The sequence below is a fragment of the Pygocentrus nattereri genome, chromosome 28 (assembly GCF_015220715.1).
Source record: "Pygocentrus nattereri isolate fPygNat1 chromosome 28, fPygNat1.pri, whole genome shotgun sequence".
In the NCBI taxonomy this organism is placed as follows: domain Eukaryota; kingdom Metazoa; phylum Chordata; class Actinopteri; order Characiformes; family Serrasalmidae; genus Pygocentrus; species Pygocentrus nattereri.
In genome coordinates this window covers 1182720-1209508 of record NC_051238.1, presented here as the reverse complement: position 1 = coordinate 1209508, position 26789 = coordinate 1182720, and the positions used below count along the sequence as shown (strand labels likewise).

The window sequence follows — 26789 nt, the reverse complement described above, 5'->3', positions numbered from 1 at the left end:
AGCTGTGGGGTTTGCTGTTCTCAGTGTGGAGCTGTGGGGTTTGCTGGTCTGAGTGTGGAGCTGTCGGATTTTCTGGTCTGAGTGTCGAGTTGTGGGGTTTTGCTGGTCTCACTGAGGAGCTGTGGGGTTTGCTGGTCTGAGTGTGGAGCTTTGAGTTTTGCTGGTCTATGTGTGGAGCTGTGGGGTTTGTGCATCTGAGTGTGGAGCTGTGGGGTTTTGCTGGTCTGAGTGTGGAGCTGTGGGGTTTGTGAGTCTGTGTGTGGAGCTGTGGGGTTTGTGAGTCTGTGTGTGGAGCTGTGGGGTTTTGCTCATCTGAGTGTGGAGCTGTGGGGTTTGTTGGTCTGAGCCTGGAGCTGTGGGGTTTGTGAGCCTGAGTGTGGAGCTGTGGGGAATGTGAGTCTGTGTGTGGAGCTGTGGGGTTTTGCTGGTCTGAGTGTGGAGCTGTGGGGTTTGTGAGCCTGAGTGTGGAGCTGTGGGGAATGTGAGTCTGTGTGTGGAGCTGTGGGGTTTGTTGGTCTGAGCCTGGAGCTGTGGGGTTTGTGAGCCTGAGTGTGGAGCTGTGGGGAATGTGAGTCTTTGTGTGGAGCTGTGGGGTTTGTTGGTCTGAGCCTGGAGCTGTGGGGTTTGTGAGCCTGAGTGTGGAGCTGTGGGGTTCAGCTAGTCTGAGTGTGGAGCTGTGGGGTTTATGCGTCTGAGTGTGCACCTGTGGGGTTTGCTGGTCTGAGTGTGGAGCTGTGGGGTTTGCTGGTCTGAGTGTGGAGCTGTGGGGTTTATGAGTCTGAGTGTGCACCCGTGGGGTTTGCTGGTCTGAGTGTGGAGCTGTGGGGTTTGCTGGTCTGAGTGTGGAGCTGTGGGGTTTAGCTAGTCTGAGTGTGGAGCTGTGGGGTTTAGCTAGTCTGAGTTTGGAGCTGTGGGGTTAGCTGGTCTGAGTGTGGAGCTGTGGGGTTTGCTGGTCTGAATGTGGAGCTGTGGGGTTTAGCTAGTCTGAGTGTGGAGCTGTGGGGTTTGTTGGTCTGAGCCTGGAGCTGTGGGGTTTGCTGGTCTGAATGTGGAGCTGTGTTGTTTAGCTAGTCTGAGTGTGGAACTATAGGGATTTTGCTATTCTGAGTGTGGAGTTGTGGGTTTTGCTGGTCTGAGTGTGGAGCTGTGGGGTTTAGCTAGTCTGAGCGTGGAGCTGTGGGGTTTGTTGAACTGAGTCTGGAGCTTTGAGTTTTGCTGGTCTGAGTGTGGAGCTGGGGGGTTTGTGAGTCTGTGTGTGGAGCTGTGGGGTTTTGCTGGTCTGAGTTTGGAGTTGTGGGGTTTTTGCTGGTCTGAGTGTGGAGCTGTATGGTTTGTAAGTCTGTGTGTGGAGCTGTGGATATTTGCTGGCCAGAGTGTGGAGCTGTGTGGTTTGTGAGTCTGTGTGTGGAGCTGTGGGGTTTTTGGATTGAGTGTGGAGCTGTGGGGTTTGCTGTTCTCAGTGTGGAGCTGTGGGGTTTTCTGGTCTTAGTGTGGAGTTGTGGGGTTTTGCTGGTGTCAGTGAGGAGCTGTGGGGTTTGCTGGTCTGAGTGTGGAGCTGTGGGGTTTGCTGGTGTCAGTGAGGAGCTGTGGGGTTTGTTGGTCTTAGTGTGGAGTTGTGTGGTTTTGCTGGTCTCACTGAGGAGCTGTCGGATTTTCTGGTCTGAGTGTGGAGCTGTCGGATTTTCTGGTCTTAGTGTGGAGTTGTGGGGTTTTGCTGGTCTCACTGAGGAGCTGTGGGGTTTGCTGGTCTGAGTGGGGAGCTGTGGGGTTTGCTGGTGTCAGTGAGGAGCTGTGGGGTTTGTTGGTCTGAGTGTGGAGCTGTGGAGTTTATGACTCTGAGTGTGGAGCTGTGAGGTTTGCTGGTCTGAGTGTGCAGTTGTGGGGTTTAGCTAGTCTGAGTGTGGAACTATAGGGATTTTGCCAGTCTGAATGTGGAGCTGTGGAGTTTAGCTAGTGTGAATGTGGAGCTGTGGGGTTTGTTGAACTGAGTCTGGACCTTTGAGTTTTGCTGGTCTATGTGTGGAGCTGTGGGGTTTGTGCATCTGAGTGTGGAGCTGTGGGGTTTTGCTGGTCTGAGTGGGGAGCTGTGGGGTTTGTTGGTCTGAGCCTGGAGCTGTGTGGTTTGTGAGTCTGTGTGTGGAGCTGTGGGGTTTTTGGATTGAGTGTGGAGCTGTGGGGTTTGCTGTTCAGAGTGTGGAGCTGTGGGGTTTGCTGGTCTGAGTGTGGAGCTGTCGGATATTCTGGTCTGAGTGTGGAGCTGTCGGATTTTCTGGTCTTAGTGTGGAGTTGTGGGGTTTTGCTGGTCTCACTGTGGAGCTCTGGGGTTTGCTGGTCTGAGTGTGAAGCTGTGGGGTTTAGCTAGTCTGAGTTTGGAGCTGTGGGGTTAGCTGGTCTGAGTGTGGAGCTGTGGGGTTTTGCTGGTCTCACTGTGGAGCTCTGGGGTTTGCTGGTCTGAGTGTGAAGCTGTGGGGTTTAGCTAGTCTGAGTTTGGAGCTGTGGGGTTAGCTGGTCTGAGTGTGGAGCTGTGGGGTTTGCTGGTCTGAGTGTGGAGTTGTGGGGTTTGCTGGTCTGTGTGTGGAGCTGTGGAGTTTATGACTCTTCGTGTGCAGCTGGGAGGTTTTGACTCTGAGTGTGGAGGTGTGAGGTTTGCTGGTCTGAGTGTGGAGCTGTGGGGTTTAGCTAGTCTGAGTTTGGAGCTGTGGGGTTAGCTGGTCTGAGTGTGGAGCTGTGGGGTTTGCTGGTCTGAATGTGGAGCTGTGGGGTTTAGCTAGTCTGAGTGTGGAGCTATAGGGATTTTGCTGGTATGAGTGGGGAGCTATGGGGTTTGTGAGCCTGAGTGTGGAGTCGTGTGGTTTAGCTAGTGTGAGTGTGGAGCTGTGGGGTTTGTTGAACTGAGTCTGGAGCTTTGAGTTTTGCTGGTCTATGTGTGGAGCTGTGGGGTTTGTGCATCTGAGTGTGGAGCTGTGGGGTTTTGCTGGTCTGAGTGTGGAGCTTTGAGTTTTGCTGGTCTGAGTGTGGAGCTTTGGGGTTTGTTGGTCTGAGCCTGGAGCTGTGGGGTTTGTGAGTCTGTGTGTGGAGCTGTGGGGTTTGCTGTTCTCAGTGTGGAGCTGTGGGGTTGGCTGGTCTGAGTGTGGAGCTGTCGGATTTTCTGGTCTGAGTGTGGAGCTGTCGGATTTGCTGTTCTGAACGTGGAGCTGTGGGGTTTGCTGGTGTTAGTGTGGAGCTGTGGGGTTTTGCTGGTCTTACTGAGGAGCTGTGGGGTTTGCTGGTCTGAATGTGGAGCTGTGGGGTTTGCTGGTCTCAGTGAGGAGCTGTAGAGTTTGTTGGTCTGAGTGTGGAGTTGTGGGGTTTGCTGTTCGGAGTCTGGGGTTTGCTGTCTAAATGTGGAGCTGTGGGGTTTAGCTAGTCTGAGTTTGGAACTATAGGGATTTTGCTAGTCTGAGTGTGGAGTTGTGGGTTTTGCTGGTCTGAGTGTGGAGCTGTCGGATTTTCTGGTCTGAGTGTGGACCTGTCGGATTTGCTGTTCTGAGTATGGAGCTGTGGGGTTTGCTGCTCTTAGTGTGGAGCTGTGGGGTTTTGTTGGTCTCATTGAGGAGCTGTGGGGTTTGCTGGTCTGAGTGTGGAGCTGTGGTGTTTTGCTGGTCTGAGTGTGGAGCTGTGGGATTTAGCTAGTCTGAGTGTGGAGCTGTGGGGTTTGTTGGTCTGCGTGTGGAGCTGTGGGGTTTGCTGGTCTGAGTGTGGAGCTGTGGGGTTTGCTGTTCTGAGTGTGGAGCTGTGGGGATTGCTGGTCTGAGTGTGGAGCTGTGGGATTTAGCTAGTCTGAGTGTGGAGCTGTGGGGTTTGCTGGTCTGAGCCTGGAGCTGTGGGGTTTAGCTAGTCTGAGTGTGGATCTGTGGGGTTCAGCTAGTCTGACTATGGAGCTCTGGGGTTTATGAGTCTGAGTGTGCACACGTGGGGTTTGCTGTTCTGAATGTGGAGCTGTGGGGTTTGTTGAACTGAGTCTGGAGCTTTGAGTTTTGCTGGTCTATGTGTGGAGCTGTGGGGTTTGTGCATCTGAGTGTGGAGTCGTGGGGTTTTGCTGGTCTGAGTGTGGAGCTGTGGGGTTTGTGAGTCTGTGTGTGGAGCTGTGGGGTTTGTGAGTCTGTGTGTGGAGCTGTGGGGTTTTGCTGGTCTGAGTGTGCAGCTGTATGGTTTCTGAGTCTGTGTATGGAGCTGTGGGGTTTTGCTGGTCAGAGTGTGGACCTGTGGGGTTTGTTGGTCTGATCCTGGAGCTGTGGGGTTTGTGAGCCTGAGTGTGGAGCTGTGGGGAATGTGAGTCTGTGTGTGGAGCTTTGTGGTTTTGCTAGTCTGAGTGTGGAGCTGTGAGGTTCAGCTAGTCTGAGTGTGGAGCTGTGGGTTTTATGCATCTGAGTGTGCACCTGTGGGGTTTGCTGGTCTGAGTGTGGAGCTGTGGGGTTTGTTGAACTGAGTCTGGAGCTTTTAGTTTTGCTGGTCTATGTGTGGAGCTGTGGGGTTTTGCTAGTCTGAGTGTGGAGCTGTGTGGTTTTTGAGTCTGTGTGTGGAGCTGTGGGGTTTTTGGATTTAGTGTGGAGGTGTGGGGTTTGCTGTTCTCAGTGTGGAGCTGTGGGGTTGGCTGGTCTGAGTGTGGAGCTGTCGGATTTTCTGGTCTGAGTGTGGAGCTGTCGGATTTGCTGTTCTGAGTGTGGAGCTGTGGGGTTTGCTGCTCTTAGTGTGGAGCTGTGGGGTTTTGTTGGTCTCACTGAGGAGCTGTGGGCTTTGCTGGTCTGAGTGTGGAGCTGTGGTGTTTTGCTGGTCTGAGTGTGGAGCTGTATGGTTTGTGAGTCTGTGTGTGGAGCTGTGGGGTTTTGCTGGTCTGAGTGTGGAGCTGTGTGGTTTCTGAGTCTGTGTGTGGAGCTGTGGGGTTTGAAAGTCTGGCTTTTGAGCTGTGGGGTTTGTGAGTGTGAGTGTGAAGCTGTGGGGTCTGAATATGAAGTCGTGGAGTTTTACTGTCTGAGTGTGGAGCTTTCTTCTTTGCTAGTCTAAGTGTGGATCTGTTGGGTTTATGAGTTTGATTGTGGAGATATGGGCTTTGCTTGTCTGAATGTTAAGCTGTTGGGCTTGTGAATCTGAGTATGGAGCTGATGCTTTGTTGGTCTGAGCGTGGAGCTGTCGTGTTTTCGGGTCTGATTGTGGAGCTGTGAGGTTTTTGATTCTTAGTGTGGAGCTTTTGGGTTTTGCTGGTCTGAGTATGTAGCGGTTGTGTTTGCTGGTCTGAGTGTGAAGGTGTGGAGTTGAAAGTCTGAGTGTGAAGCTGTGGGGTATGCGAGTCTGAATGTGCAGTTGTTAGGTTTGCTGGTCTGTGAAACGTTCCACATGTGTGAGTTATAAACATTTAGTGATGTACAGAAAAGCTACGGGGTTTGCAGAATTTCAGCATATGGTGACACAGTGACACTGAGAGAGAGAGAGAGAGAGAGAGAGAGAGAGAGAGAGAGAGAGAGAGAGGGCGGGGGGGGGGGGGGGGGGGGGGGATAGAGAGGCAGAGAGACTGAATGGCCAGCCTTCAGTTACAGCAAAACAGCTGAGAGAGGGAGAGCGAGAGAGAAAGATAGGGGAAGAGAGAGAGAAGAGAGAGGAGGGGGACAGAAAGACAGTGACACTAAATGGACAGCCTTCAGTTACAGTAAAACAGCTGAGAGAGAGAGAGAGACGGGGAAAGGAGGGGGAGAGAGAGAGGGAGGGATGGAAGACAGAGGGAGTGAGAGAGAGCGAGAGATTGAGAGCGAGTGAGAGAGAGAGAGAGAGAGAGAGAGAGAGAGAGAGAGAGGAAGAAAAGTTGGGTACAGACTGTGTTGTCATGTGAGCAGGTTGCCATGTGGAAGCATCCAGCGCGGTTTGGCTGGCTGTCTGAGGTTTGTTGTTCCTGATGGTGAGTCTGGACTGTCCTCTCAGTCTTGGGCACTCACTGTGTTTTGTGTCAAACGTCTTGTGAAACGAAACTCTCGAGGGTTGTGCTCACACACTTTCAGCGGTTTGGTGTTGCCTGTCATGGATTCTGCACAGGTGGCGCTATGACAGTTTATAAGTCCCACAGTTCTACCTATGGTGACATTTATGTGTAGAATGCTGTGAACATTTAAGGTGGAAGAGGGAAATTCAAACCAGAAGCTGGTGAAGAGGGAGCCACCTTAAGCCTTGTCCTCTTCTGAAACCGCTGTTTATGAGACTGAGTGTGGAGCTGTGGGGTTTGCTGGTCTGCGTGTGGAGCTGTGGGGTTTGCTGGTCTGAGTGTGGAGGTGTAGGGATTGTTGGTCTGAGTGTGGAGCTGTGGGGTTTGCTGATCTGAGTGTGAAGCTGTGGGGTTTGTTGGTCTGATTGTGGAGCTATGGGATTTGCTTGTCTGTCTCTGGAGCTGTGGGGTTTGCTTTTCTGCTTGTGGAGCTGTCGGGTTTGCTGGTCTGAGTGTGGAGCTGTAGCGTTTGCTGGTCTGAGTGTGGAGCTGTCGGGTTTGCTGGTCTGAGTGTGGAGCTGTGGGGTTTGCTGGTCTGAGTGTGAAGCTGTGGGGTTTGTTGGTCTGATTGTGGAGCTATGGGATTTGCTTGTCTGTGTCTGGAGCTGTGGGGTTTGCTGGTCTGCTTGTGGAGCTGTCGGGTTTGCTGGTCTGAGTGTGGAGCTGTAGCGTTTGCTGGTCTGCTTGTGGAGCTGTCGGGTTTGCTGGTCTGAGTGTGGAGCTGTGGGGTTTGCTGATCTGAGTGTGAAGCTGTGGGGTTTGTTGGTCTGATTGTGGAGCTATGGGATTTGCTTGTCTGTCTCTGGAGCTGTGGGGTTTGCTTTTCTGCTTGTGGAGCTGTCGGGTTTGCTGGTCTGAGTGTGGAGCTGTAGCGTTTGCTGGTCTGAGTGTGGAGCTGTCGGGTTTGCTGGTCTGAGTGTGGAGCTGTGGGGTTTGCTGGTCTGAGTGTGAAGCTGTGGGGTTTGTTGGTCTGATTGTGGAGCTATGGGATTTGCTTGTCTGTGTCTGGAGCTGTGGGGTTTGCTGGTCTGCTTGTGGAGCTGTCGGGTTTGCTGGTCTGAGTGTGGAGCTGTAGCGTTTGCTGGTCTGCTTGTGGAGCTGTCGGGTTTGCTGGTCTGAGTGTGGAGCTGTAGCGTTTGCTGGTCTGAGTGTGGAGCTGTCGGGTTTGCTGGTCTGAGTGTGGAGCTGTGGGGTTTGTTGGTCTGAGTGTGGAGCTGTGGGGTTTGTTGGTCGGATTGTGGAGAAGTGGGGATTGCTGATCTGAGTGTGGAGTTGTGGGGTTTGCTGGTCTGAGTGTGGAGCTCTGGGGTTTGTTGTTCTGAATGTGGAGCTGTGGGGTTTCCTGTTCTGAGTGTGGAGCTGTGGGATTTGCTTGTCTGTGTGTGGAGCTGTGGGGTTTGCTGGTCTGAGTGAGAAGCTTGGGGTTTGCTTGTCTGTGTGTGGAGCTTTGGGGTTTGCTGGTCTGAGTGAGAAGCTTGGGGTTTGCTAGACTGAGCATGGAGCTGTGAGATTTGTTGGTCTGAGTGTGGAGCTATGGAGTTTGCTGGTCTCACTGAGGAACTGTGGGGTTTGCTTGTCTGAGTGTGGAGCTGGTGGGTTTGCTGGTCTGAGTGTGGAGCTGTGGGGTTTGCTGGTCTCAGTGAGGAGCTGTGGGATTTGTTGGTCTGAGTGTGGATCTGTGGGGTATATGACTCTTCGTGTGGAGCTGTGGGGTTTGCTGGTCTGAGTGTGAAGTTGTGGAGTTTGCTGGTCTGAGTATGGAGCTGTGAGGTTTTGCTAGGCTGAGTATGGAGCTGTGGGGTTTGTGAGTCTGTGTTTGGAGCCTTGGGGTATGTTGGTCTGAGTGTTTAGCTGTGGGGTTTGCTTGTCTGACTGTGGAGCTGTGGGGTTTAGCTAGTCTGACTGTGGAGCTGTGGGATTTGTTGGTCTGAGTGTGGAGCTGTAGAGTTTGCTGGTCTGAGTGTGGAGCTGTGGCGTTTGCTCTTCTGAGTGTGGAGCTGTGGGGTTTGCTGTTCAGAGTGTGGAGCTGTGGGGTTTAGCTAGTCTGAGTGTGGAACTATAGGGTTTTTGCTGATCTGAGTGTGGAGTTGTGGGGTTTGCTGGTCTGAGTGTGGAGCTGTGGCGTTTGCTCTTCTGAATGTGGAGCTGTAGGGTTTCCTGTTCTGAGTGTGGAGCTGTGGGGATTGCTGGTCTGACTGTGGAGCTGTGGGGTTTGCTGGTCTGAATATGGAGTTGTGGGATTTGCTGTTCTGAGTGTGGAGCTGTGAGGTTTTGCTAGGTTGAGTATGGAGCTGTGGGGTTTGTTGGTCTGAGTGTGGAGCTGTGGGGTTTGTGAGTCTGAGTGTGGAGCTGTGGGGTTTGTTGGTCTGAGTGTGGAGCTGTGGGGTTTGCTTGTCTGAGTGTGGAGCTGTGGGGTTTTGCTAGTCTGCTTTATGGAGCTGTGGGATTTGTTGTTCTGAGTGTGGAGCTGTGGAGTCTGATGGTCTGAGTGTGGAGCTGTGGCGTTTGCTCTTCTGAATGTGAAGCTGTGGGGTTTGCTGTTCTGAGTGTGGAGCTGTGGGGTTTGCTGTTCTGAGTGTGTAGCTGTGGAGTTTGCTGGTCTCACTGAGGAACTGTGGGGTTTGCTTGTCTGAGTGTGGAGCTGGTGGGTTTGCTGGTCTGAGTGTGGAGCTGTGGGGTTTGTGAGTCTGAGTGTGGAGCTGTGAGGTTTGTTGGTCTGAGTGTGGAGCTGTGGGGTTTGCTTGTCTGAGTGTGGAGTTGTGGGGTTTTGCTAGTCTGCTTTATGGAGCTGTGGGATTTGTTGTTCTGAGTGTGGAGCTGTGGAGTCTGATGGTCTGAGTGTGGAGCTGTGGCGTTTGCTCTTCTGAATGTGAAGCTGTGGGGTTTGCTGGTCTGAGTGTGTAGCTGTGGAGTTTGCTGGTCTCACTGAGGAACTGTGGGGTTTGCTGGTCTCAGTGAGGAGCTGTGGGATTTGTTGGTCTGAGTGTGGATCTGTGGGGTTTGCTGGTCTTGAGTGTGGAGCTGTGGGGTTAAACTAGTCAGAGTGTGGAACTATAGGGTTTTTGCTGATCTGAGTGTGGAGCTGTGGAGTTTGATGGTCTGAGTGTGGAGCTGTGGCGTTTGCTCTTCTGAATGTGGAGCTGTAGGGTTTCCTGTTCTGAGTGTGGAGCTGTGGGGATTGCTGGTCTGACTGTGGAGTTGTGGGATTTGCTGTTCTGAGTGTGGAGCTGTGAGGTTTTCTGGTCTGAGTGTGGAGTTGTGGGGTTTGCTGGTCTGAGTGTGGAGCTCTGGGGTTTGTTGGTCTGAATGTGGAGCTGTGGGGTTTCCTGTTCTGAGTGTGGAGCTGTGTAGTTTGCTGGTCTGAGTGTGGAGCTATGGGATTTGCTTGTTTGTGTGTGGAGCTGTGGGGTTTGCTGGTCTGAGTGAGATGCTTGGGGTTTGCTAGACTGAGCGTGGAGCTGTGAGATTTGTTGGTCTGAGTGTGGAGCTGTGGGGTTTGCTGCTCTTAGTGTGGAGCTGTGGGGTTTGCTGGTCTGAGTGTGGAGCTGTGGAGTTTGCTGGTCTGAGTGTGGAGATGTGGGATTTGCTGGTCTGAGTGTGTAGCTGTGGAGTTTGCTGGTCTCACTGAGGAACTGTGGGGTTTGCTGGTCTCAGTGAGGAGCTGTGGGATTTGTTGGTCTGAGTGTGGATCTGTGGGGTTCATGACTCTTCGTGTGGAGCTGTGGGCTTTGCTGGTCTGAGTGTGAAGTTTTGGAGTTTGCTGGTCTGAGTATGGAGCTCTGGGGTTTGTGAGTCTGTGTTTGGAGCTGTGGGGTTTGTTGGTCTGAGTGTGGAGCTGTGGGGTTTGTGAGTCTGAGTGTGGAGCTGTGGGGTTTGTTGGTCTGAGTGTGGAGCTGTGGGGTTTAGCTAGTCTGACTGTGGAGCTGTGGGATTTGTTGGTCTGAGTGTGGAGCTGTAGAGTTTGCTGGTCTGAGTGTGGAGCTGTGGCGTTTGCTCTTCTGAGTGTGGAGCTGTGGGGTTTGCTGTTCAGAGTGTGGAGCTGTGGGGTTTAGCTAGTCTGAGTGTGGAGCTGTGGGGTTTGCTGTTCTGAGTGTGGAGCTGTGGGGTTTCCTGTTCTGAGTCTGGAGCTGTGGGGTTTGCTGGTCTGAGTATGGCACTGTGGGGTTTGCTGGTCTCAGTGAGGAGCTGTGGGGTTTGTTTGTCTGAGTGTGGAGCTGTGGGGTTTTGCTGGTCTCAGTGAGGAGCTGTGGGGTTTGCTGGTCTGAGAATGGTGCTGTGGCTTTTGCTGGTCTCAGTGAGGTGCTGTGGGGTTTGCTGTTCTGATTGTGGAGCTGTGGGGTTTTCTGGTCTGAGTGTGGAGCTGTGGGGTTTGCTGGTCTCAGTGAGGAGCTGTGGGGTTTGCTGTTCTGATTGTGGAGCTGTGGGGTTTGCTGGTCTGAGTGTGGAGCTGTGGGGTTTGTTGGTGTGAGTGTGGAGCTGTGGGGTTTGCTGTTCGGAGTCTGGGGCTTGCTAGTCTGAATGTGGAGCTGTGGGCTTTAGCTAGTCTGAGTGTGGAACTATAGGGTTTTTGCTGATCTGAGTGTGGAGTTGTGGGGTTTGCTGTTCTGAGTGTGGAGCTGTGGGGTTTCCTGTTCTGAGTCTGGAGCTGTTGGGTTTGCTGGTCTGAGTATGGCACTGTGGGGTTTGCTGGTCTCAGTGAGGAGCTGTGGGGTTTGTTTGTCTGCGTGTGGAGCTGTGGGGTTTTGCTGGTCTCAGTGAGGAGCTGTGGGGTTTGCTGGTCTGAGAATGGTGCTGTGGCTTTTGCTGGTCTCAGTGAGGTGCTGTGGGGTTTGCTTTTCTGATTGTGGAGCTGTGGGGTTTTCTGGTCTGAGTGTGGAGCTGTGGGGTTTGCTGATCTCAGTGAGGAGCTGTGGGGTTTGCTGTTCTGATTGTGGAGCTGTGGGGTTTGCTGGTCTGAGTGTGGAGCTGTGGGGTTTGTTGGTGTGAGTGTGGAGCTGTGGGGTTTGCTGTTCGGAGTCTGGGGCTTGCTAGTCTGAATGTGGAGCTTTGGGCTTTAGCTAGTCTGAGTGTGGAACTATAGGGTTTTTGCTGATCTGAGTGTGGAGCTGTGGGGTTTCCTGGTCTGAGTGTGGAGCTGTGGGGTTTGCTGTTCTGAGCGTGGAGCTGTGGGGTTTATTACTCTTCGTGTGGAGCTGTGGGGTTTGCTGATCTGATTGTGAAGCTGTGGAGTTATCTGGTCTAAATATGGAGCTGTGAGGTTTTGCTAGGCTGAGTTTGGAGCTGTGGGGTTTGTGAGTCTGTCTTTGGAGCCTTGGGGTATGTTGGTCTGAGTGTTTAGCTGTGGGGTTTGGTTGTCTGACTGTGGAGCTGTGGGGTTTAGCTAGTCTGAGTGTGGAGCTGTGGAGTTTGCTGGTCTGAGTGTGGAGCTGTGGCGTTTGCTCTTCTGAGTGTGGAGCTGAGGGGTTTGCTGTTCAGAGTGTGGAGCTGTGGGCTTTAGCTAGTCTGAGTGTGGAACTATAGGGTTTTTGCTGATCTGAGTGTGGAGTTGTGGGGTTTGCTGGTCTTGAGTGTGGAGCTGTGGGGTTAAACTAGTCAGAGTGTGGAACTATAGGGTTTTTGCTGATCTGACTGTGGAGCTGTGGGGTTTGCTTGTTTTGCGTGTGGAGCTGTGGGGTTTTGCTGGTCTCAGTGAGGAGCTTTGGGGTTTGCTGGTCTGAGTGTGGAGCTGGAGGGTTTTTTGGTCTGAGTGTGGAGCTGTGGGGTTTGTTGGTCTGAGTGTGGAGCTGTGGGGTTTGCTGTTCTGAGCGTGGAGCTGTGGCGTTTATGACTCTTCTTGTGGAGCTGTGAGGTTTTGCTAGGCTGAGTATGGAGCTGTGGGGTTTGTGAGTCTGTGTTTGGTGCTTTGGGGTATGTTGGTCTGAGTGTTTAGCTGTGGGGTTTGCTTGTCTGACTGTGGAGCTATGGGGTTTAGCTAGTCTGAGTGTGGAGCTGTGGGATTTGTTGGTCTGAGTGTGGAGCTGTGGAGTTTGCTGTTCGGAGTCTGGGGCTTACTAGTCTGAATGTGGAGCTGTGGGGTTTAGCTAGTCTGAGTGTAGAACTATAGGGTTTTTGCTGATCTGACTGTGGAGCCTTGGGGTTTGCTGGTCTGAGTGTGGAGCTGTGGGGTTTTGCTGGTTTCAGTGTGGAGCTCTTGCGCTTGCTGGTCTGAGGAAGGAGCTGAGGGGTTTGCTGGTCTCAGTAAAGAGCTGTGGGGTTTGCTGATCTGTGGACTTGTGGAGATTGCTGGTCTGAGTGTAGAGCTTTGGGGTTTGTTTTTCTGATTGTGGAGCTTTGTGTTATGTGAGTCTAAATGTGGAGCTGTGGGGTTTTTGAGTTTGAATGTAACACTGTGGGGTTTTCTGTTCTGAGTGTGGAACTGTGGGGTTTTTGAGTCTGAGTGTTTAGCTTTGAGGTTTGCTGGTGTGCGTATGGAGCTGGGGGTTTCTGGTCTAATTGTGGAGCTTTTTTGTTTGCTTATCTGTGTGTGAAGATGTGGGGTTTGTGAGTCTGAATGTGGAGCTGTTTTGTTTGCTTGTCTAAATGTGGACCTGGAGGGTTTGTGAGTCTGAATGTGGAGCTGTTTTGTTTGCTTGTCTAAATGTGGACCTGGAGGGTTTGTGAGTCTGAATGTGGAGATGTGTGGTTTCCTGGTCTGATTGTGGAACTGTGGATTTTTTAAGTCTGAGTACGGAGCCATGGAGTTTGAAAGTCTGATTATGGAGCTTTAGCGTTTGCTGGTCTGAGTCTGGGGTTGTGGGGTTTGTGAGTCTGAGTGTGGAACTGTTGCTTTTACTGGTCTCAGTGTGCGCTTTGCTGGTCTGAGTGTGGAGCTGAGGGGTTTGCTGGTCTCAGTAAAGAGCTGTGGGGTTTGCTGGTCTGAATGTAGAGCAGTAAGGTTTGGTTTGTGCAGCTGTTGCATTTACTGGTCTGATTGTGGAGCTGTTGTATTTACTGGTCTGAGTGTGGAGCTTTTGCATTCACTGGTCTGATTGTCGAGCTATGGGGTTTACTGGGCTGATTGTGGAGCTGTCGGGTTTGTGAGTCTGAGTTTAAAGCTGTGGAGTTTGAACGTGTGAGTGTGGAGATTTGGTGTTTCTTGGTCCGAGTGAAGCTGTGGAATTTAAGAATCTGAGGGTGGAGCTGTTGGGTTTATGAGTCTGACTGTGGAACTGTGTGCTTTAGTCATCTGAATGTGGTCTTGTTGTGCTTGTCAGTCTGTGTGTGGAGCTGTTGCGTTTGCTGGTCTGAGTGTGACGCTGTGAAGTTTGAAACTGAGTGTTGAGCTGTGGGGTTTGCTGGTCTGAGTGTGGAGCTATTGTATTTGCTGGTCTTAATGTGAAGCTGGGGGATTTGTGAGTCTGAGTGTGGAGCTGTGGAGATTGAGAGTCTCACTGTGGAACTGTGAGGTTTGCTGGTCTGAGTGTGGAGCTCTGGGGTTTGTGACTCTAAGGGTGACGCCGAGGAGTTTGAAAGTCTGAGTGTGAAGCTTTGGTGTACGCAGCCCTGAGTGTGGATCTGTGGAGCTGGTGAGTCGGAGTGTGGACCTTTGGAGTTTGTGAGTCTTAGTTTTGAGTTTTGGAGTTTGATGGTCTGAGTGTGGAGTTGTGGAGTTTGTGAGTCTGAGTGTGAAGTTGTGGAGCTTGAGAGTCTGAGTTTTGAGCTGTGGAGTTTTCTGGTCTGAGTGTGGATCTGTGAGGTTTGTGAGTCTGAGTGTGGAGCTTTGGGGTTTTCTGGTCTGAGTGTGGAGCTGTTCATTTATTGGTCTGAATGTGGAGCTGTGGGGTTTACTGGTCTGATTGTTGAGCTGTCGGGTTTGTGAGTCTGAGTTTAAAGCTGTGGAGTTTCAATGAGTGAGTGTGTAGATTTGGTGTTTGTTGGTCTGAGTGTGGAGCTACTGGGTTTATGAGTCTGATTGTGGAGCTGTTGGGCTTGTGAGTCTGTGTGTGGAGCTGTGGAATTTGTGAGTCTGAGTGTGACACAGAGGAGTTTGTGAGTCTGAGAGTGTAGCTGTTGAGTTTGAGAGTCTGGGTGTGGAGCTGTGGAGTTTGGGTTTGTTGGTCTGAGCAAGGAGTTGTGGGGGTTTGCTAGTCTGAGTGTGCAGCTGTGCAGTTTGTTGGCCTGAGCGAGGAGTTGTGAGGTTTGCTAGTGTGGAGCTGTGGGGTTTGTTGGTCTGAGTGTGGAGCTCTTCGGTTTGCTGGTTTGAGTGTGGAGCTGTGGGCTTTGGTCATCTGAATGTGGAGTTGTTGGGCTTGTGAGTTTGTGTGTGGAGCTGTGGAGATTGAGAATCTGACTGTTGAACTGTACGGTTTGCTGGTCTGAGTGTGACGCAGAGGAGTTTGTGAGTCTGAGATTCTGGATGTGGAGCTGTGGAGTTTGAAAGTCTGAGTGTGAAGCTTTGGTGTTTGCAGGTCTGAGTGTGGCTCTGTGGGGTTTGTGAGTCTGAGTTTTGAGCTGTGGAGTTTGATGGTCTGTATGTGAAGTTGTGGAGCTTGAGAGCTTGTGGAGTTGTGGGGTTTGCTGGTCTGCTGTGACACTGCTGTGGTGAACGCTCTGTGCCGCTTCAGCTGATCTTCTCTTCAACTTCAAAGTGCTGTGATTTTAATCTTCAAAGCTGCTTGCTGTGATTTACAGTCTTTGTAGTGATGCTGCTTAAAAACTGAGCCGAGTTCACAGATAGAACTGTTTCATACTGCGTCTCACCTGACGGTGGCGGTTGTGCTGCTGTGGGTTTGTTTACATTGTGCTTTTTCATGATGTTGTGGCATCGGCGTAGAAGGAGACTTGTAAAGGGTTCTACACACTTAAAAATTATAGTTCTTTAGTAAATAAAATAAAAAAGCAAACACTCTCACTGTATTCATTACTTTCAGTCCATAGTGCTTTAGTTTTTTTTTTTACGTTTTTTTTTTCAGCAGTGGTGGACAGTAACTGAGTATCTGAGTATCTGAGTAAATGTAATTAGTTTCTGTACTTTAGTATTTTTGGTGTATCTGTACTGAAGTTTCTCCGTTCTGGGCGTCTTTTTCCTTTCACTCCACTACATTTCAGAGTCTAATATCCAACTTTTTCCTCCTACATTTTGAGAAATCTGTCGTTCCTTTTGGTTTCTGTGTGTATAAAAACGTAACATGTCAAAACGAAAGAAGCGCAAAGCCAGAGCACCAATCAGGGCCCAGCGGTCACTTTGTTTAGAGCTGGTTTTGACCTGTTGGTCATACCGACCCAGTGCAGCACGCGGTTCAACGTCAGCGCAGCAGCGTAAAACTTTGGGAGAGTCTGTTCAACATAAATGATGAACTAACCTAACTTTGTGTAAATAGAGCTCAATATAGAAATATGTCCACATATGCAGTCGAGACTGACGCGGCTTTTTTCTGAATTTCTACAAACACCATTTCATTTTATAGTAAATGAGTTTGGGCTGGTTTATGTTTATGAACAGACGCCTACAGATCAACATAGTAAAGGAGCTCATCTGTGATCCTGAGTTTAAAGCCAGTTTTTATTCAACTTAAACTTGGAACTAAGTTGTAAATAAATCTGAAACTGAAACTTTGCTTGTGTGTAAAAAGTGATTTCAGAGCCACTCGGTTCTCCCTGATGGAAACTGTTTACCTTCAGTGTTTTGTGCTTCTGATCATTTTAATAGACGTCAGCGTCACTAATTAATGACCTTCTATTAAAAGACTGGTTTACCAAGAGAGACGCTGGAGGACTTTCACCTGAAATGAGTTCATGAAGCCAGTCTGGTTATAAAAATGATAACAGGACATCAGAGCCAGAATTACTCTTTTAGTACTTTTACTTTATACTTAAGGACATTTGAAGGGAAATACTTTAGTACTTTTACTCAAGTGGAGGTCTAAATCAAATCATCATCAAATCAAATTTATTTGTGGCGCTTTTTACAATGGGTGTGGTCACAAAGCAGCTTCACAGAATTCCAGAAAAGACAAAGATTTAACAAGAATGTAAAAACCCCAGGTGAGCAAGCCAGGGGCAACAGTGGCAAGGAGAACCTCCCTCAGAACTGAGGAAGAAACCTTGGGAGGAACCAGGCTCACCAAGGGGGACCCATCCTCCTCTGGTCAAACTACCTACAAGTGATTATACTACTAATATGAATAGCAGTAATATTAGTAGTAGGAATAGCTGGGAGGCTATGAGAACTTCACTGTAGGGTGGGCAGCTAGTCCAAGGCAGGTGGTGGTAGCTGGGGCGTGGGCAGCTGGTCTGAAGAGGGTAGCAGGAGGGCTCGACAGTCAGTCGTCCTTCAGTGTCCGGCCGAACATGTGGGCGGTTGTATACCGGAAAAAAAAATACTGGAAAAAGGCAGGGAGAGGGAATTAGTTTTATTCTGTCTGTTGTATGTAAAACAGGGAATGTGAACATTTCCAGAGTGTGGCCAACGACTCCAGCAGATCTGACTATGACAGCTTAACTAACAGGAGAGAACCAGAAGGACACACAGACATCATTCCAGAGTTTGGGGGCTTTATAAGAAAGAGCTAACCCTCCTAAAGCGAGGAACTTCTACTTTTACTGGAGTAATATTTTATTTTGGGTATTTACTTTAACTCAAGTACATGGCTTGTGTACTTCATCCACCACTGCTCATCAGTAATGTTAGCTGCCTGCCTAACTACCTTGATTATTTTGACTCCATGTTAACTTTTCAACTGTGCACCTGTGGTCAGTTGCTAGGCAACAGACATGACATTTGACTGTTGATTTTCATCAAGTAGGTTAAGATTTCCTAACTGGTTATAAGAGGCTTTAAGATCAGATCAAATTCCTAAACAAAGATCAAATTTGCTTCTCTAATACGAATGAATGACAAACTTTCCTTAACTTCAAAGAAAAGATAGAAGGTTTCTGTAACATGGCCTTGCAGTTTAACCTCCACTGTGCCCCCTAGTGGCCATTCCACCATCATCATGAAAATCAGTTATCAGATGAACCAGAACTCTGTTGTCTCTTTGTGTAAAATGTTGTTGAGCCGCTAGTGAGCAACGAGGAGCGAAAGAGGGGTGAGAATCCCCCCCTGTGAAAAACTATTCACACCTCTCCACACAGATTGCCGTGCTGAAATAAAACCCGTACAATCCTAACATGTACAAACTGACACAATAAACACACAGCATTTAAACACAGTAACAACACGTTTATAAACATCGAACTGCTTGACCACCTAGAGCGCAGGCCGAAACAGAATTTTATGGTGTTACTTTCACAGATTTTTAAAATTTCTTCCATAACTCAGTGTCTAAGATATAATCAGAGAGATTCAGAGGGTTTGGTGTGAAACGGTTCAGACGTCTTTACAGTGGTGGTGATAGGAACCAGGCGTCGCCATGACTACAACACAGATATAGACACTTTATTTACCATCCAGAACCACCAGAGAACCTACACGAGTCTTCTGAGCTTATATGGAATGTTGATGATGGAAAACAATAAGTTTTCTTTGGGGAATATTGTGCCTTGCATGCGTCCCTCCACGGTGGATAGATGAAAAAAAATACACTGTAGTAAAAAAATCTCAGAACGATCATATCGTCATATAAAAGAGCTTATAGAGGTGGACATCTGGATCCTATCAACACCACTGGTGAATTTTATATGGAGCATTTCACACCAAACTGCTCTGAACAATGTTTTAAACATTTAATAATGCAGAGAATTTGAGAATATGAGTGGAGTTCCCCTGTAAAAAGTTAGCTCAGTGTCATTTGTTTTGGCGGTGCTGGAGTCAGTAACACTAAGATCTCTCTTGTGTTTCCATTTTGCAGGTGAATCCAGATGCCAGCAGGCTGAGCCATGCTTGGTCGCGGTCCTCGCTGTCCCCCAGCGGCCCCCCGGTCCCTCAGATAGCCATGAACAGCTGCAAGTACAATGGAGGCGTGGTGAGACCGCTGAGCAGCCTGGGGGCGTCTCGGAGGAACCTGGCCGATCTGGACTCGGAGACGCAGCCCCTGCAGACCCTCCACACTTCCGGCCTCGAGGTCGTGGTGTCCAAAGGCAACGGAGACGACCCCGGCAAGGCGTCCCGTGAGAGCCTGGTGCGTGAGGGGGGGTGCAACGCCCCGCACAAGAGGAACAAGGACATCGGCTACAAGCTTGGCCACAGGAGGGCGCTCTTCGAGAAGCGCAAGCGCCTGAGCGACTACGCCCTGATCTTTGGGATGTTTGGCATCGTCGTCATGGTAACGGAGACCGAGCTCTCCTGGGGGGTCTACACAAAGGTGAGTAAACAGCGTGCCTCTCATTCCCGGGGGGGGCCGTATATCACAGCGGGTTTCTCAGTAAAGTCCAGTGGAGACTTCGCTGAGCTCTCCTGCTATTGCACCACAAAATATTTTGGTTCATGCTCAATAACTTGATTGAGCCAGATTGATATTATCTCTGAACAAGCAACCTACACATCTCTGCTGCAGAAGAAGCCTTCGTTTCCAGCTCCTTCGGCCAAGGGGTGCAAAGGTTCCAACTCACAGCTTTGTGTCTCTCTGTACCGAAGCTCTGCTGCAGTTCACTGTCAGATGTTCTTCATTCATGTAGATGGACTTATTAGTATTGTTATTATTAGTATTTCTGTTAGTAGTAGTGGCCTATAATTAGTAATATTTATCATGTTTTATTTAGGATTTTTGTTAAGATGACCTATTTTTCTGTTTTACTTTGTTTTATTCTCTTTGTTTTATGTCCTGTTTTTTATGTCCTGCTTCCAAGTTATTTTGTTATTGATTTTACTGTTTACGTTGCCAAGCCCTTTTGGGTTGGCCTCATGCCAAGCGACTTCAAGTGATTTCATTGTCGATTTTCCGAATCATGAAGGTTTTTCTAGAGTTGCTGTGGGTTCCTGTCATCCCGATCACTTGGTGTAAGGTTGTGAAATCGGCTGTGTTTAATATTGTAGTGTTATTGTGTTAATATTGTTGTAGGTTTTTTTTGTTCTGTTGCTTTGCTTCCTTGCATTTGTGAAAGGGTGCTGTGTAAATCAAACTCATTATTATTATCAAATCTAGTCGAAGTCTTGCAGCCAGTGACCCTGAACCACGTCCAGTCTTTGTAGAATCATCTGTGACTAAAAAACTCTGTGACTGATGACACATTGTCTTTAGATGTGAGAGGCTGTCGGAGGACGTCGGAGCCTTTTCTAGTGAAGCCTTCTAGTGTATGGTTGGAATAAGCTGCATTTCATGTATGAAAGGATATATAAATAAAGTCATTATTAAAGTGAGGGTTCACTGGAGGGGACTGGGAGGCGAGCTGTAACAGTCAGATATGTTTTCAGTTTAATCAGAGCCACAGGTTGCAGATTTGCTAGCGTTTGCTCATTCGGTGCTCATGTTGCTCATAATCGCTGTGAATACTGGATCATAAATTGGTTTGTGGGAATCAAACCCTGCTTTTAAGCCTTCTAATGGTATATGGCTACACCATATTGCTGGACGATTGGATGCATAGAATGATATAGAAATGTTTAACTGTATTAAATATCCATATCACATTTTTACCCCATGTTGGTTTCGTTAGTTAGTCTCCAGTCTGGGTTTCATATGAAGGAAAAATGAATTCTTCTCACTTTTTAGTACATAAACATCGGCCTCTGTTCTACTGCAGGGCCGAATGGTTCTGAGCAATGAGGGGAACCGTTCCAGTGGCGTTTCCACTCAGGTGGAATGATGTGACGGCGTAGTTATTCACTGATTGGCTCTGTGTTTACATCGGTATTGTTCCACTACATCCTTCCAACTTGAAAACAGTCTAATAAGTTCAGTTTCACTCACACCGTTGGCATATAAATAACAACAGTGCACGATTTTAAACCCACCGTTCAATAAACGTCAATGCTTCAATCTAAAACCAGTTTCAATATATTCAATGGCGCTGGTAACAAGGAGAGAGCAAGAGGTTTGCACCGCTCACTACAGAACAGGTTCGATTCTGACTAACAATAGCTTTACAGACACACCTTTAAATGACACTGACACAAATCTGAGGAAGCGAAGTCGAGCGGCTGCTGTCGGGGGGCGGAAAGCCGTCTCTGGTGTCTGGAGCTGGAGCCTCCCAGCTAAGCGAATGCTGGCCAGGTCTTCTCTCCTAGTTGACTTAGCTTAGCTGAAGAGATCCAAACACACTAGTACAGGTTCGATTTGACTCACTGTTGCTCTGCTATCGCAGTATAACTGATAAAAACGTACAAAGGCGAGAGCAAAGTCGTTCGTCTTTATTTGTTGTGCTGTATCGACTGCACTGTGTTTACTGGATTGTCTCGCACTTGTGTTCCTGTGTGGGTCCTGGAGGGACGTTGTTTCGTGTACTTCAAGAGCTGAAATGACATTAGCCTGACTTGACTCGTCTTGACTTGACACTACGGGTGATTAAAAACACCCATTTAGAAGATAAAGACTGGGGTCATTCTCCATTTTCATGTCCCTAGTGTTTACAGATATATTACACCTGAAAAACGTGTTGGGGTTACAATTTATTTCATATTTTAAACGAAAACAATACGTTATTTGATCAGTTTTACCTTCTTGAGCCTGAATTCAGCAATAGTGGTTTTTAAGTCAATCATCTAGAACTCAAATCACCACAGAAGAGCTCGTCCCCACAGTCGTGTGTGAAGGCTGAGGCCATATAATACATTTTTCTGCTATTTTAACTGCAATAATCTCTACGTGACTATGGAATATATGAATTAAATGACATAAAGAAACAAAAGCCAAATAAATATTATTAAATATACAATGAAGGCTGTGTCACTGGTGTGGCTGCGTAACAGAAAGACTCTTATTTTGAAATAAGTCACACTGATGACGTCACTCGACTACCTTTTACCACTGTGTCTACCGACTTTATTCTGAGGTCATTGTGAAAAAAACAGAAACACAAATGGATTAAATTTCATATTTTAGTGGACGTTCCCTGATCGACAGCATGTGGTTTGATGTTCTGTAGAGCCGTTCTGTAAAACCGGACCAGCACGGAACGGCCCAGTACGGCCCTGAGAACCATTTGGCTTGATCGTGGAAAAGTGACGTAGGATTGTTAACATCTCAAAATGTGTTTTCATTCCCAGCTCATGTCATTTACATATGTAAATTTAGCTGCATGCGAAACCGATGTCGTGTTATTTCATGTTGTTTCCATATATCCATCCATTCAGCCTACAGCAGTTTAGCCCTGCCCACTCACACTGAAGACATAAGGTTTCCAACCAAGACTGCTTTATAAGCAAGGTGCAAAACAGGGCAGCCAATCAGAACAGAGATCATTTACATATATCAGTCTTAAAGGCACGGTAACAGCTTAATTCTAATGAATAAATATCGTTGAGTAGAAATGATTTGTGACATTTTTTGGTACATAAAGTCACACATATGTCATAGGTGGACCTGAAAAATGTGCTTGTAGGTGAATTGGTGTGAACCAGTCAGAGCATTATATTAATATTTCATATCTCAGATCTATCGTGTTACGTTAGTCAAGGGATGCAGTCAGAGTTAAAGGATGTGGATGTACAGTGAGGGAATCCTTTAAGCCTCAGAACTGAGCTGTAAAAACAGACTAATCCACTCTAGTAATAAAGGACGTCTTAAACGCGTAAGAGATCAATATGGCCAGTGGATGCATTTCTATCTGCTGGTGATGGAGTGATCTGTTTATGTTTTAAATATGGACATGTGAGCTGATAACATAAATCCATCACTGAAATCAGATCCAGAAGCTTCCTATCTTTTGTCTAAAGTTAAGATCTGGCAGGTGAAGATAAGATCTGTCACTAATTCATATTTAGAGAAGCAAATCTGATCTTAGTTTAGGAAATTTTAAACTAATTGATCGAAGTTGACAGTCAGCTGTCATGTCTGTTGTCTAGCAACCGACCATATGCGCACAGCTGAAACATAAACATGTCATCACAATAACTGTAAGTAGTGAATGCTGTGAGAGCGCCCCCTGCTGTTTATCAGAACGTCATCACTCCCCAGTTTCAGTTTCCATTTCCCAGACACTTTAGCCGAGCACGCTAACATTCCTCCTCCTAATAAACAGACACACGTTCAGCTCCGCCTCCTCATTATTCACCACCGTCACTGTAATATTTCATCATCAACATTAACACAGGAAGGTGGTCAGAGGGGCGGTGGAGTTCGAGTCGGCAGCGTCTGAGATGTTTAAAACACAGAGTTAGAAAAGAAAAACGTCTCCCAGTGAAAGCCGCGTTTTACAGTAGAAACAAATGGAGCTCATTATGCTGGTAGTGAACTACGCTGCCTGACTCAGCCACCTAAAAACCATAGAAACAGAAGTTAGGACCCTGTTGGAGTTCATCCTAAAGTTAGGACAGGATTTAGGAGGTTTTATCAGATTTCCGAGTTAAAGCCAATTTATAGTCTAGCCAACAAACAAAAAAACCTGTGGTCGGCAGATGTGGCAGTGCTGTAGGCTTTTATAGTCCTGCACCAGCGTCAAAACATCAGAATAGCACATCATCTGTAGTTTCTATGAAACTGCACAGAACAGGGAACAGTCAACTGCAGTCAAACTGTATTAGCAGTAGAATTCTAAGCTGAAAGGGGTCTAATATTACTTGTTTCCTCCATGCGTGTTTCATTCACAAGCTTTTCTCTCATTACGCAGGGTTGTCACATTTGTGGCTTTTCCACAAATTCCAGCTAGTCTCAAAGTGCAGCGTGCGGGAAGATGACGCTGTCGCGGGTGCGTTTTCTGCTCAGGCAGTTATGGAAAAGGTTTCAAACTGAAAACAAATGGTCTTATAAATGTATATTGATCATAGTTTTCAAACAGCTGGCAACCTGCTCTGTTCCTGACAGACTCTGAGGGAGTAATCAATCAGTTTCAGGTTCACTATTGGAGAACCTGGAACACGCCCTTCACTGCTGTGCAGTGAGTGATTGACTAAATTAGGCTCCTCCCACTTGTAAACTCTCCTCCCAGTCCTGCAGTGCTGTGACGTTTGCCAGCTTCACTACAGTAGCTACAACAGACACGGTTGTGGGCGGAGCCTGTATGGGCCAATCAAAAGCCCTGCCTCTGTTAGTTATTGTTACAACGTTGACAGTACCATTTGTAATGATAACAGACTAAAAGGTTCAGTGTAGCGCTTAACAGAGAGTTCTTCTAGGGTTCTTTAGTAAAGAAATGGTTCCATGTAGACCAATGAACACTCAAAAGAACCCTAAAGGGTTCTTCTATTGTTACACGCTTAACACTGTAACAATAGAAGAACACTTTTGGGTGCAATATAGAACCATTTTCAAAAAGGCTATATATAGAACCATCTACATCACATTCTCCATCAGTCTGAAGAACTATTTCATGATGAAAAGAACCATTTTTTATCATGCAAAGGGTTATTTGAGTGTTCATAGTTCTACATAGAACCGTTTTTTTTGTCTAAAGAAGCACCATCTTCTTTAAGAGCGTAAGGACGTGGAGGATTCTGATTGGCTGAGAGTGTTTTCATTCATAATTTGATGCAGGTGGCTGATGGTTTGATTGTGGGAGCTTTATTGAGAACCAGGCTGGTCAGTTTGCTCTTGATGACGATGTTAGTGGAAAACGCCGCCCTGTGCCATTTGCTACCACCACCCTCACCACCCCTCTCCTCTGCCTCTCTGAATCAGAGCCGGCCGAGAGGACGTGCTCTTAATTACAGTCTCACTCAATTATTTAAGGGACGTTAACAAGCTCATCTGTGTTAAGAGCCAGATAGGCAAAATGTCCTCGTCTAATATAGCCCTCGTAAGTCACCGGACACGGCCACTGCTGACCACACAGACTGGTACAGACTTTCGACCAATTAGAAGCCAAATGTGACATCACAAATGACCAGCTGACACATTATAGCTGTGCTCCAAAGTCTAGGCTGCAGCTGAGGTGGGCAGGTCCTCGGTAGGACTGTCCTATGAAGACTTGTCCTTAGTAGCCTATTGGTTACACAAATCAATCAGTCCTAACGAGGCTGTGTGGTGACGCCACCAGAGCGGCGCCAAACACGTAAGGGAACCGGTGGGAGAAAATGGAGCCACTACATTGAGTCTGTTCACGGAAATGGAGGAGATGATCTTCTGTAGTGCAATAAACTACATGTCTCTGCTGTTCAGAACAAAACCTTGTATCTCCAAAATGGTAACTTTACAGGAGAAGGAAAAAACATGCTCTACTTTTAGTGTAACTCAATGGAACCAGAGATTTTTCCTAGTCATTTTGGACTGTTTCTTTTGGTCCATTTGTCATGAAGTTTATAAACAATGTAAAGGACAACAGGCATTTTCAATTTACATCAAAAACTGAAAGACGACAAAAATAGAGGTACAAGGTTTTGTTCCAACAGCAGCGATATTCAAATACTTCTGAATAAAATACGATATATGGACAAATTCAGTGGCTTTGTTTTCCTCTATTTTCATGGTGCTCTTTTTAACCAAAGGCATGGAAGGAAACATCTAATACGTCCTTCGAGTCAAGTCAACCCAGCATTTCTAGGCTGTATACGAGGAATCCTTCACTTTGGAACAGCCTTCTGTGACATAGCAGCCGAGAAATGCAGCCTACCTCTTTCAAACACAGCTATTATTTAGCGTTCAAGTTTCAAGCCACACAAATTGGATGTACTGCTGTTCTGGGCCAAATAAAACATTCTTTATTTGATAAAGAATAAGTGCACTCTAAATCCCAATCACAATATTGGTATGAAAAATCACAATTAGATGCTTTCTCTTAATCGTTCAGCCCCAGTGCTACTCGGCCTCCTGACCACTATGTAACGCCATACCCAGAGCTGAGAGTGTAGGCCTGAGAGTGCAGCTCTGCAGTTAGACCCTACGTTAGGGTCAGGCTGACAATTCAGAGCGCCATTGTCCTGGTTGCAGCCAAACAAATGTGCATCAAGGTGGCAGCAGAATTTGCATCAAAGCTTGTACACGCAACATGCTGATTATAAAAATGCAGAGGTGAAAGAAAATATATGACGGGCTAAAAAGGCTGAAAGGCTGGAGAATGACAGTGTGACGGGGAGCGAGGAGGCGGATGCACGTGCTGAGATAAGCGAGATTTATTATGGGCAAATCCAGGGTTATAGTCTAAACAGTCCAGGTTCAAATAGCCAATACGGAGAGCAGGAGAGACAGACATGACAAAATGAACACAGACAGAGATTCAAGCAAAGACCAGTAACCAGACAGGGGAAAACTCACTTTGCTCTGCTTTAATCTTCAGCTCAGCTACAGCTGCTTCTCTCGCATCTCCAGCAGGAAACTTTTCCCCATAAGCAGAACAGTTTCTTCTAACATGTCTCTCAATGTTCGACTTTTCATGAGACTGTTGTCTGTGTTGCCGTCTGCGCTGATCTTCAGGGTTAAAGGGTGAATCAGCAGTTCTACATTAACTCCAGCGTTTGAGATCATTTACTGTTAAACTGTGTTGAAGGATCAGCAGAGCTTTATTTTACTGTAGAGGAGGATTATTTTATTATTACCTACTGCTCTGATTCAGCTGTGGAGCCACAACAGGACAGTAAAAGAGCCGCATGTTGCTGACCACTGCACTATGTTATAAAAGATGGCTTTTTTTTCTTCCAAATTTATTTTTAGAAAATACAGCTTGTTACTGTAATATCACCATAACATTACTGATCTTTACAGTGCCACTGCTTTTCCTTCTCCAGGAAAGGTACTGTTTGGACGTTTGGACTGTTTGTATGCCATGGAAAACAGTTTCCTTCTGTTATGTATTTCTGGTTGGGGGGTTTGGGTGGTGTTTTACTTGCCAGCCCTCCAGGGTGTGTGTTTCTGTCATGAGGGAGCGTCGGCTGCTCGGCCGGCACGTCGTGTTCCAGAATGCCAGCACGGCCAGACAGCTTCAATGACATTCATTTGTACTGATGCTATTAGAGAGAAATGTCATCCGAAGGGAAGCAGGCAGAGCAGGTCACCACGCAGAGCCACAGCCGTAACATCTGCTCCACACCGACACTTAAAGAGACCGTATTCTACTTTGTAACGTTTGGATGGCCTTGAGTTCCTCGGACGCTCGCAGATCATTTTCTACTGAACTGAACTGAAGGGCGTCGTATGTAAATATATTCATGGTTTGGACATCACAACCTGATGGGTTCCATGTTTTCGCTGCTTATTTTTAAACATGGACTGGAGGGTTTTTACAGTGAAAATCCTTGATTTTAAAAACAAAAAGTTCAGTTCTGCATGATATGGGCTCTTTAAAGAGTCATATCTGTAATGTTCATTCATTTTTAGCAACAGGACATTAAATCTCTATGAAAACTGTGATAGAGGTTACTCTGTCACAAACTAGCGAATGTATACGAGTTTGTAACATTTAAAACAATGTATGATGCAGTATGTAACCATAATAATGTGATATATAACAGTAATGATGAATGAGTAGTAGCAGTGATGGAGTAACAGTCATGACACACTGTGTAACAGGATTAATGCCGTGTGTAAATGTAATTATGCCAAGTGTACCAGCAGTGATGCTGTGTGTAACAGCAACAATGCAGTGTACTGTAGTACTGATGCTAATGCTATGGTATGTAACCGTAATGATACAGTGTGTAACAGTAATGATGCCGTAACAGTAATGATGCCGTAACAGTAATAATGCAGTGTGTAACAACAATAATGCAGTAACAGGATTAATGCAGTGTGTAATAGTAATGATGCAGGGTGTAACAGCAATACTGCAGTAA

At 47.5% G+C, this 26789-nt stretch overlaps 1 protein-coding gene across 7 annotated transcripts in view; it reads left to right on the top strand.

The window, feature by feature from the left end:
• The window catches only part of kcnn1b (potassium intermediate/small conductance calcium-activated channel, subfamily N, member 1b), a 114530-nt gene that overhangs the window by 40978 nt on the left and 46763 nt on the right, over window positions 1-26789 (top strand). For 4 of the 7 annotated variants that reach the window (XM_017686154.2, XM_017686153.2, XM_037535777.1 and 1 more), the window contains exon 2: window positions 17842-18294. In XM_017686154.2, the coding sequence (XP_017541643.1) occupies window positions 17842-18294 (453 nt within the window). The other 3 variants (XM_037535780.1, XM_037535778.1, XM_037535779.1) reach the window with 3 other exon arrangements.